The sequence below is a fragment of the Excalfactoria chinensis genome, chromosome 30 (genome assembly GCF_039878825.1).
Source record: "Excalfactoria chinensis isolate bCotChi1 chromosome 30, bCotChi1.hap2, whole genome shotgun sequence".
Lineage (NCBI taxonomy): Eukaryota > Metazoa > Chordata > Aves > Galliformes > Phasianidae > Excalfactoria > Excalfactoria chinensis.
In genome coordinates this window covers 544,850-556,143 of record NC_092854.1, presented here as the reverse complement: position 1 = coordinate 556,143, position 11,294 = coordinate 544,850, and the positions used below count along the sequence as shown (strand labels likewise).

Sequence of the window (11,294 nt, the reverse complement as noted above, 5' to 3'; positions counted from 1 at the left end):
ACAGAATTGTCCTTCAGCTGTTTTTCCATAACATCCACCATCATTGTCTCCATAATTTTACCAGGGACTGGATTGATTTGTAATTGCCCCTTCACCTTTCTTGCTCTTCCTTACAATGAGACAACATTTGCCAGCTACCTGTCAACTGGCATGACCCTAGATTTATTTAGATGCAATTGAAATGAGAGCCCTGAGCATACTAAGGTGTCATCAGTGAAAGAACGTAGACGTGCCATAGCTTTGCAATGCCTTGAACTCCAGAGTATGCCACAGACGGAGCAGAGAGGAAGATCTGCCTCTTCTGTTGTGACCTCATCCATTTGGTGAGTAGAATAACACTGCATGCTACATGGGGAGTCTGTCTCTGCTTTGCTCACAGAGGAACGGTGCGGGGGGCTGCTCTCATGTCAGTGCAGATAAACTCACTTCCTCTTTATTCCTTTTCCCTCTGTAAACTATTCCACTTTTTGTACCCTCATTTACACTTCCACATACCCTCAAGTACACTTCCATGTGCCATCAACTATTACACTTTCTTATACCATCAAAACAGTTTGTGAAACTATACTGTTTTTTAGATCCCATATACACCCTTAATACCACATAACTTTCCCTCAACAATCCCCTAATCCACCTGAACCTTAATTTTCCCTTAACCACCTCCCTCACACACTTCCCCACAAGTAGTACATAGTATTACATAAATGGGTTGACACTCATTAACACTCATTTTTCGGGTTGAATGTACACCTCTCCTCAGGACCCTGTTCCTAATCTATAGAGTACAAACTCCCGTCTTCTTACATACAAGCAGAACATACATATGAGTGGACAGACAACACAGAGTCTTTCACTTTGTTCGTCTCTGCCCAGTTCCTTTGCAGGAGGAAGGAAACACGGATCGGGACTCGGCACTCACCCCACATCTCACCTCTCTAGGGGCAGCATGGATGGGTATACCCTGAGTAGGATGTCTCCTCAAGACTTATGGGCTCCCCTTACCATACACATGTACCTGGTCTGCCTATGGATGGTCCTTGTCTGTCCCTGCAGTGATCAGGAGAGGAAGGGAGTCCATCAGAGAAATCTCAGGGTGCGCCAAAAGTGTCCCCCCTCTCAGCTGGCCCTGCCGCCGAATAGAGCTGGTCCCATCTGGGCCACCATATTGACCTGAGGAATCAAACTCTATAACCCAGTGTTAAGTTATAAAGCGGGATTGCATTTATTGGGTGCCAGGTGCAAAGAGGGATCACTCCATCTGTCTTGCAAACTAGCAAGCAGAAGCGTTACATATTTCAAAGCCGAGCTCATACATATTCAGCAAATTTCCTGGAACACATCTACATATTCACATGCAGCAGCTCCAAGACTTTGCTACACATCCTGCGGTTGCTCCATGCTCTGGGAAGGATTCCACTGTCACTCCACCCATCATAATGAGCTCTGCAGTCACTCCTGCTGCAGGTCCTGTAGCTGTTCCAAGTATTGCGATAAGATAATAAAAGAAATTCCTCCCAAGGGAGGTGCACTGTGCCAGGAGGTACAGCCCTGTGGTCACTCCAACCCCTCCAATGAGCCCAGTGACTGATCCAACTTAGTCACGTGTCCTGTGGTGATTCCAGCTCTGGCAATGAGCTCTGCAGTTACTCCAGCTCCTTCAACAGCCCGACAGCCACTTCAGCTCCTACAGTGAACCCTGTGGCTGTTAAAACCCCTGCAGCAACTCCTGGACTTTCAAACAGGTACACATAGGGATAAGTATCCATGAATATATGTTTGCAACTGCATATGTTGTATATGTGTGAAAATATACTAAATATATTATATATGTATAAATAAATTTGTCATAATTATAATCCTTTTCTTTATCTCCTTATCTCAGCCCATAAATTTGAAACAACAGCACTGCCCTGAGTCGCTTATAGATCTCCTTGGGAATATTAAATTAGATCAAGTCACTCAGAGAAGAGCACCAAAAGATCTCAAGGTCATCTCATGGGGCAGCTCCTGAGGTATATTCCTTACACAAGCTCTGGAAGAGGCCTCCAGTTCTCTGGTCCTGCTCTGAAGGGGCCCTCTTGTTTTGGCAGTGCCAGCAAGAAGACCAGCTCTGACACAGCCATTCGTATTGCTGGCTACTGACTGCAGCCCTGGATTGCTGCTGTAGAGACAACAGGGATTCTGTGAGACACACAAAACCCTCAGGCCTGCACAAATGAGAGGACTTATTAAGAGCACTGTGGCAGTGAAAATAGAGCAGGAAAGAAAAGAGCACGTTGTGCTGCTGTCTGTGGCTGTACCTCACCAAACCCAGACAAAATACGAAGATAGAAGAGAAAAGGAAAAGTCTGCATTAAAAGCTTTTTATTTATCTCTTAACCTATTCAGGGATTCTGGTTCAGTGCTTGCACGAGCTATTAGAGTGAGAAAATGGAAAGCAGATAGGAAAGAAATGAAATAATTTGTAATCATATTTTGCAGATTGCTGTATCACATGCAATCAAATAATCAAATATGCATGAGACATTAAGAACCATTAATGGGAATCGTGAGAGGAAGATGTGCACATTATGGAATGTGGAATAGTGAGGACTGTAACACCTTCCTGAGAGAGTGCTTGATCTCCCTGTTCCTCATGCTGTAGATAATAGGGTTCAGTGTTGGAGGAACCACTGAGTACAGAACTGCCACCAGCAGGTCCAGGACTGGGGAGGAGATAGAGGGGGGCTTCAGGTGGGCAAAAACAGCAGTGCTGACAAGCAGGGAGACCACGGCCAGGTGAGGAAGGCACGTGGAGAAGGCTTTGTGTCGTCCTTGCTCAGAGGGCATTCTCAGAACAACCTTGAAGATCTGCACATAGGACACCACTATGAAAACAAAGCAGCCAAATGCTAAAGTGCCACTAAAAATAAGAAGCACAACTTCCCTGAGGTAGGAGCCTGAGCAGGAGAGCTTGAGGATCTGGGGTACTTCACAGAAAAACTGGTTGACAACATTGCCTTGGCAGAGAGGCAGTGAAAACGTACTGGCAGTGTGCAGCAGGGAATTGAGAAACCCAGCGCCCCAGGCAGCTGCTGTCATGGTGGCACAAGTTCTGCTGTCCATCAAGGTCCCATAGTGCAGGGGCTTGCAGATGGCAACGTAGCGGTCATAGGACATGATGGTGAGAAGGGAAAACTCTGCTGAGGCAAAGAAGAGAAAGAAAAAGATCTGTGCAGCACATTCTGTGTAGGAGATGGCCCTGGTGTCCCAGAGGGCATTGGCCATGGCTTTGGGGAGAGTGGTGGAGATGCAGCCCAGGTCGAGGAGGGCCAGGTTGAGCAGGAAGAAGTACATGGGGGTGTGCAGGCGCTGATCGCAACCTACGGCTGTGCTGATGAGGCCGTTGCCCAGGAGCGCAGCCAGGTAGATGCCCAGCAAGAGCCAGAAGTGCAGGAGCTGCAGCTGCCGCGTGTCTGCCAACGGCAGCAGGAGGAACTCGCTGATGGAGCTGCTGTTGGGCATCTGCTGTTCCTGGGCTTGGAGTCCTGCTCAGAGTGCAGAAGATAATGACAGGTGCAGACCATTCTCAGAGACACTCCTCCTGCTTTAGTATATTATTGGAATAAAAGAAAAGCTGTTCAGAGCAGTAGCTGTGGAGCAAGATAAATTGCAGTATATAAGTTCTTCTTTCCCTTTGGAAAATGATTATTTAACTCCAGAACTTTTATTTATTTTCACGAGTTTCACCATCTCTTGAGGAGTAGAAGATTAGGGAGCTCTGACTTCTCATTTCCTAATAATATCCCAGCCTCCTGGCTATTTTCCTCTTTACTGCAGCTGTTCTTTAAGACCCCAGCCCCAGCCTCAGTGCACTTTGAAATGTCTTAGGGAAGACATTCCTGCTTGCAGGACAAATCATCTATTAATGTCTGCAGAAAGCAGTGATAAATTAAAGTGATTGTTTCCTTTTAGAAAGGAGAGGCTGAAAGCACATTCTGTGTTTTCACCTTGTTCTCTGACTGTCCACAAAAACACCAACTGACTGCAGAAATATTTGGGTGTAACATAGCTATGTTAAATTAGACATCCCCTTTAGATTTTTGCCCCAGTCCTTTCTGACTTCCCTCAGAACAGGAAATGGAAAATCCATGCCTTTGCTCTCCTCTGGCAAAATACCCTCACAAACATTCAGTTGTGCAGTGGAGCTGTGATCCCCCTGCCCCAGGAAGCAGCTGTGGCAGCAGAAGCCCTGCCAGGAGACTCCTTCCACCCACACATCTCCCCCTGCACAGCAGGGACCCTGCTCTGCAGGACAGCCCTGGGCACCCACCTGCAGCTGTGCTGGGACACTCAGCCATCAAGGCTGTGCTTTCATACTGCAGCATGGAAACCCTCAGCTGGAGCACAAGTCTTTTTCCCCTGAAAAGAAACATGCAGTGCCTGAAGCCAGTTCTGCTATGGGATGTCCCGCATTTAGTTAACCCTCTTTGAATAGCATCTACATGGTCTACAGTGAGACTTACCGTGTCATGATCTGTGAGCAATGCTCCTGCACTGAGCTCACATCCCGCTCTGACCGTTCACATCCTGCAAGCTCTCTCCCCTTTCTCTCCTCTCTTTCTGTCACCTGCAGGCTGTGCTGTGCACAAGAGCTGCTCCTGGACACAGCTGTCTCTCTGCAGCACTGCCCATTTGTATGAGCTCCCTGAGTCCCAGGAGCCCAGCCCAGCACAACAGAATAGCATGACATTTTCATCCTTCCCACTCCTCTCCCCTGAGGTATCCCTGGGTCCTCATGGCCAACAGCTCCTGAAAGTCAACAGCATCATGACTGTGTCTAACTCATTTCTTGTACAATTATTCCCTGTGACAGACAAACCTCAATAGATGCAGCTTGGTCATGGCATGCAGTTGATCACTGTGTTTTCCTGTTCATTCAATTGCAACACCTTTCCTTCTGTTTGTTGGCCAAAAACAAAGGGAATTCTTTCTTGGCCCATGTGCCGCTGGTTCTCTGTGGAAAGCTAATTGGAGTTGGTGCAGAGGAGTTTTAACACTGAGCGGGTGGCAGCAGAGAAGAGTGATGTGAGGAAAATTGATGCAAGTCCCATGGGGCCTATGTAAGCAGAAATGGGGTGGGGAGGTTGAGGAGGAAATTTGTCCACACAGTAACACAACAGAACTCATTGGGAACATTCAGGATTGATACCAGTTGAACAGTGCTGATTTAATGTTTTGTTTAAACTCACATATAAATAAATAAACAGTAAACGCCTGCCGGCTTCAGCCACTTTAAGCTCTTTCTAGATATCTCCCCATTTTGCTGTACACGCTATGAAAATTTGAAGAGGATGACAGGAAGGCACAAGGCACAGGAGGCTCTTCAGGTGATAATGGGCCCCAGGCGGCACTTGATGCCGAGTCCGTCAACCTGCAGTGCAGAGAGAAGTTTGCACAGAGTGCTCAACAAGACAAAGGCAGAAGTAACAGTGAACTTTCTTGGAGTATTAATGGGCCCACTGAGGGACACTAACAAGCAAGCTTCCCCAGGGACTTGTTAGAGCAGATAATTGGAAGCCATGACTACAGGCAGGCAAAGGCACTGGCATGGTGGCTCTGATGCTGAGAAATCCCTGCTTTTTCTTATGAAGCAGAAAGGCCACTTGGCACTTGAGGGAGAACCTCATGCTGACTAAAGATCTATCCTGAAGCAATGGATGAAGGTCTGTATGATGTTAAATGAAAGACATGGGGACAAGAGATCCCAGGCTCTGCATGGAGTGCAAGGATGCTGTGAGGTTCATGTCCCATGTGTGCCCTGTGTGTCCTTGCAGGCTGTGGGATGTGAGAATGGCCAAGTCTGAACAAGCAGTCAATCCCAGTGAAACTCTGAACTTCAGATCTCTCAGTTCCAGTGCCCACCTTTGCACACCCTCCCATAGTTTGATGTCCTTTATGCTCTGCGCTGCCCAGAATTGCACCCAGTGCTCCATATGTGGCTGTAGCAATGCAGAGCAGAGAGGGGCGATACTTTCCCTCACCCAGCTGGCAATACCTTGCTTGATGCACTCCAGGGGACCACTGGCCTTCCTGGCTGCCTGGGCAAATCGCTGACTCACATTCAATTTGATGCTGACCATGACCTCCAATCTTTTCAGTCAGACTTCTCTAGTGTCCCATATCCAGTCAGTGTGTATGTCCAGGGTTGCTCCTACCCAGGTGCACAATCAGGCACTTGTTCTTGTTCTGCTTTATGCACTTGGTGCTTAGGACCAACTGGTACCCACTTCTCTGACTTGTCCACATCTCTCTGCAAGTCCTCTCCACCCTCACTGGACGCAACAGCACCTCCAATCAGCAAATTTGCTCAGAACAACTCCAAGTCCTGCATGCAGGTCATCTGCAAATACATGAAAGAGAAGTGGCCCTAAAATGGAGCCCTAAGGAACCCTGATAGTGACCATCTACCTGCCCGATGGATCCCATTGACTGTAATCCTTTGGGCCTGACCTGCTGGCCAACTGCTCACCCACTACGTTCTGTTTCTGTCTAGCTGCATGCAGGACATTCTGTCTAGAAGGATGCTGTGAGAAATAGTATCAAAAGCTCTACTGAATTCCTCAAGGATTTCATCCATTTTCAACTGGCTTACCTTGGTCAGCTAAATGGATAACCGTGTCATAAAAGGACCTGAAGTTAAACAGAACCTACCCCTCGTGAACTTGTGTTGGCTGCGACCAATGACAGAATTGTCCTTCAGCTGTTTTTCCATAACTCCCACCATCATTTTCTCCATAATTTTACCAGGCACTGGAGTGAGACTGACAGGTCCATAACTGCCCATGTCATCTTTCTTGCTCTTCCTTACAATGAGACAACATTTGCCAGCTTCCTGTCAATGGGCATGACCCCAGACTTATTTAGTTGCAAGTGAAATGGGAGCCCAGAGCAAATTAAGGTGTCATCAGTGATAGACCGTACATGTGCCATAGCTTTGCAATGCCTTGAACTCCAGAGTATGCCACAGATGGAGCAGAGAGGAAGGCCTGCCTCTTCTGTTGTGACCTCCTCCATTTGGTAAGCAGAATAACACTACATGATACATGGGCACTGTGACTCTGCTCTGATCTGCTCGCAGGGGAAAGGTGACGGGAGTTGCTCTCATGTCAGTGCAGATAAAATCACTTCCTCTTTATCCCTTTTTTCCTCTGTAAACTATTCCACTATTTGTACCCTCATTTACACTTCCACACACCCTCAAGTACACTTCTATATGCCATCAACAATTACACTTTCTTATACCATCAAAACAGTTTGTCAAACAATACTGTTCTTTAGATCCATATACACCCTTACTACCATATAACTTTTCCATTAACAGTCTGTATTATTCAGTTATAAACACCAGAAACAGCACAGATTGGCCCACCTCTCTCACACAGTTCCTTGCAAGCAGAACATAGTATTACATAAATTGGTTGACACTCATTAAAAAAGAAAAATAATAAAGATTTATTTATTTATTTATTTATTTATAAAGTATGTTATGAATAGAAGGAAGACTAGGGAGACTGTGGGTCCCCTACTAAGTGAGGGGGGTATTCTGGTAATGAGGGATGCTGAGACGCTGGAGATACTGAAGGCATTCTTTGCTTCTGTCTTCAGTGAAAAAGATCTCCCTCAGGAATCCCAGAGCCTGGAGCTTAGTGAGAGGGTCTGAGGAATGGAAGACTTGCCTTTAGTCAGGGATGAGGTGGTCCATGAGTGCCTAGGCAGCACTAAGGTCCATAAAGCCATGGGACCTGATGGGGTGCATCCGTGAGTGCTGAGGGAGATGGCAGCTGTTATTGCTGAACCACGCTCTGTAATCTTTGGGAAGTCTTGGAGAATGGGGGAGGTGCCAGAGGACTGGAGGATAGCCAGTGTCACTCTGGTCTTCAAAAAAGTCAAGAAGGAAGATCTGGGTTATTACAGTCTAGGCCGCCTCACCTCAGTCCCTGGAAAGGTGATGGAACAGCTTGTGCTGGATGCCATCTCCAGACAGCTAGAAGAAAAGGAGGATATCAGGAGTAGTCAGCATGTGTCCACCAAGAGGAGGTCATGCTCGAACAACCTGGTCGCCTTCTATGATCTTTTCACTTGCTTGGTCGACGGGGCGAGAGCGGTGGATGTAGCCTACCTTAATTTCAGCAAGGCATTTGATACTGTCTCATATGACATTCTTATAACAAAGCTGAGGAAGTGTGGGATAGATGAGTGGACAGTGAGGTGGGTTGAGAACTGGTTGACTGGCAGAGCACAGAGGATCGTCGCTGGCGGTGCAGAGTCGGGTTGGTGACCTGTAAGTAGTGGTGTTCCCCAGGGGTCAGGGCTGGGTCCAGTCTTGTTCAACATCTTTATCAGTGACCTTGACAAGGGGGTACTGGCCACCAATATCTAGTTTGCTGATGACACAAAGTTGGGAGGATTGGCTGACATGCCTGAAGGCTGTGCTGCCATTCAGCGAGACCTGAACAGGCTGGAGAGCTGGGCGGTATGAAACCAGATGAGGTTTAACAAAAGCAAGTGTAGAGTCTTGCACCTAGGAAGAAATAATTGCATGCACCAGGACAGGTTGGGGGATGAGCTGCTGGAGAGAAGCTCTGCAGAGAGGGACCTGGGTATCCTGATGGACAACAGGTTGGCCATGAGCCAGCAGTGTGCCCTCGTGGCCAAAAAGTCCAATGGCATTCTGGGGTGCATGAAAAAGAGCATGGCCAGCAGGTCGAGGGAGGTGATCCTTCGCCTCAAAACTGCCCTGGTAAGGCCTCATCTGGAATACTGTGTCCAGTTCTGGGCTCTCCAGTACAAAAAACATCAGGGATCTCTTGGAAAGAGTTCAACAGAGGTCCACAAATACGGTGAAGGGTCAGAAGCATCTCCCCTATAAAGAAAGGCTAAGTGAGCTGGGTCTGCTTAGCCTTGAGAAAAGAAGACTGAGAGGGGACGTGATCCAGGTCTATAAATATCTGAGGTGTGGGGTCAAGGTGGCAAGACCAGGCTCTTTTCAGCAGTGTGTGAAGTCAGGACAAGGGGTAATGGACAGAAACTGGAGCGTAGGAAGTTCCGCATAATGTGTGCAAGACGTTCTTAATGGTGAGGGTGACTGAGCACTGGAACAGGCTGCTCAAGGGGGTTGTGGAGTCTCCTTGTCTGGAGATATTCAAGATGGACACCTACCTGTGCACCTCCCTGGTGTTCCCCAAGGGTCTGGTGCTGGGGCCTGTCCTCTTCACTATCTTTATTGATGACAGGGATGAGGGCACTGGGGGCATCCTATGTAGGTTTGTGGATTACACCAAATTGACTGGGAGTGTGGATCTGTCTCGGGTTAGCAAGGCACTACGGAGGGATCTGGACAGGCTGGAGAGCTGGGCTGAAGCCAATGGGATGAGGTTCACTAGGCCAAATGCCATGTCCTGCACTTTGGGACCTGGAATGGACTGCTCAGGGTGTTGGTGGTGTCACCAACCCTGGAGGTCTTCAAGGATTGACTGGATGTTGTGTTGAGGGACATGGATTAGTGGGAGCTATTGGTAGTAGGTGAACAGTTGGACTGGATGCTCTTTAAGGTCTTTTGAAACCATGGTGATTCTATGATTCAATGATATTGTGTCCTTCTTTTGGTGCCCTTTTAGTTTCAGCAAACACTCTCTGGAAGGACTCTCCACATGTCTGGAACTAGTCACTGACCACTAGAAATCTGGTATTAAATTCAACAGATTTTAATGTACTGTCATGATGCTGTTGACTTTCAGGAGCTGTTTGCCATGAGGATCCAGGGACATCTCAGGGGAGACAAGTGGGAAGGATAAACATGACATATTCTTCTGCTGAGCTGGGCCGGGCTCCTGGGACACAGGGAGCTCTTAAAAATGGGTAGGGCTGCAGAGAGACAGCTGTGCCCAGGAGCAGCTCTAGTGCACAGCACAGCCTGCAGGTAAAGGAAGGAGAGGAGAGAAAGGGGAGAGAGCTTCCAGGATGTGTACGGTGTGAGCAGGCTGAGAGCTCACTGAAGGAGCATTGCCCACAGACCATGACAAGGTAAGTTTCACTGCAGATGGTGCAGCTGCATTTCATAGAGGGTTAACTTAATCTGGGACATCCCATAGCAGATGTGGCTGCAGGCACTGCATGTTTGTTTATTGCGGAAAAAGCCTTCTGCTCCAGCTGAGGGCTTGCTTGCTGCAGCATCAGAGCACAGCCCTGAGGGTTGCATGTCCCTGCACAGCTGCAGGCTGTGCATATGGGGCTGCAGGCGGGTGCCCAGGGCTGTCCTGCAGAGCAGGGTCCCTGCTGTGCCCCAGGGGCTGTGTGCCGGCTATGGGACTCTGCCGCCTGCCAGGCTCAGCACTCAGCCTGCCCGGGGAGCTGTCCAGGGTGCTGCGGGGAGACGTGTGGGGGAAGGAGCCCCCCGGCAGTTCTTGTGCTGCCACAGCTGCTGCCTGGGGCAGGGGATCTCAGCTCCACTGCACAGCAGGATGTCTGTGAGGGTTCTTTGCAAGAGGAGAGAGCCAAGGCAGGGATTTTCCATTTCCTGTTCTGCTGGAAGGCAAAAAGGATTGTTTGCAGAAATCTAGAAGGGGCTGTCAATTTTGAGCACAGCTCTGAGACTCCCAAATATTTCTTCAATCCTTTGGTTGTTTTGTGAACAGTCACACAGAATGCACAGAATGTGCATTTAGCCTCTCCTTCCTAAAAAGATAAAAGTTATCGCTGTTTTCTGCATACATTAATACTACACTTGTCCTGAAAAGAGGCTGATTTCTCTAAGAAAAACTAAATTGCACAGAGGCTGGGGCTGGGGTCATGAGGAGCTGCTGGAATAGAGAGGAAAATTTCCAGGAGGCTGGGATATGATAAGAATATGAGAAGACATTAAGAACTGCCTAGTCTTCTACTCCTAAAGAGATGGTGAAGCTCGCAAAAGCTGGAGTTAAATGAACATTTTCCAAAAGGAAAGGAGAACTTTTATAGTATAGCAGGATGTGTGTCTTTGAGAGTGTTCTGGACTTGTCATTGTCTTCTGCACTCTGAACAGGACTCCAAGCCCAGGAACAGCAGATGCCCAACAGCAGCTCCATCAGCGAGTTCCTCCTGCTGCCGTTGGCAGACACGCGGCAGCTGCAGCTCCTGCACTTCTGGCTCTTGCTGGGCATCTACCTGGCTGCCCTCCTGGGCAACGGCCTCATCAGCACAGCCGTAGCCTGCGACCGCCGCCTGCACACCCCCATGTACTTCTTCCTCCTCAACCTGGCCCTCCTCGACCTGGG

At 48.3% G+C, this 11,294-nt stretch overlaps 1 protein-coding gene across 1 annotated transcript; it reads right to left on the bottom strand.

The window, feature by feature from the left end:
• Positions 1-2,568: 2,568 nt before the first annotated feature.
• On the bottom strand, positions 2,569-3,504 carry LOC140263410 (olfactory receptor 14J1-like). The gene has a single exon (XM_072358287.1). It carries the CDS (start codon positions 3,502-3,504, stop codon positions 2,569-2,571), a length of 936 nt encoding a protein of 311 aa, XP_072214388.1.
• Positions 3,505-11,294: the final 7,790 nt, after the last annotated feature.

What these genes read in the sequence shown, in the direction of transcription:
- LOC140263410 (XM_072358287.1), bottom strand. Translation starts at nt 3,504, where the DNA reads ATGCCCAACAGCAGCTCCATCAGCGAGTTCCTCCTGCTGCCGTTGGCA.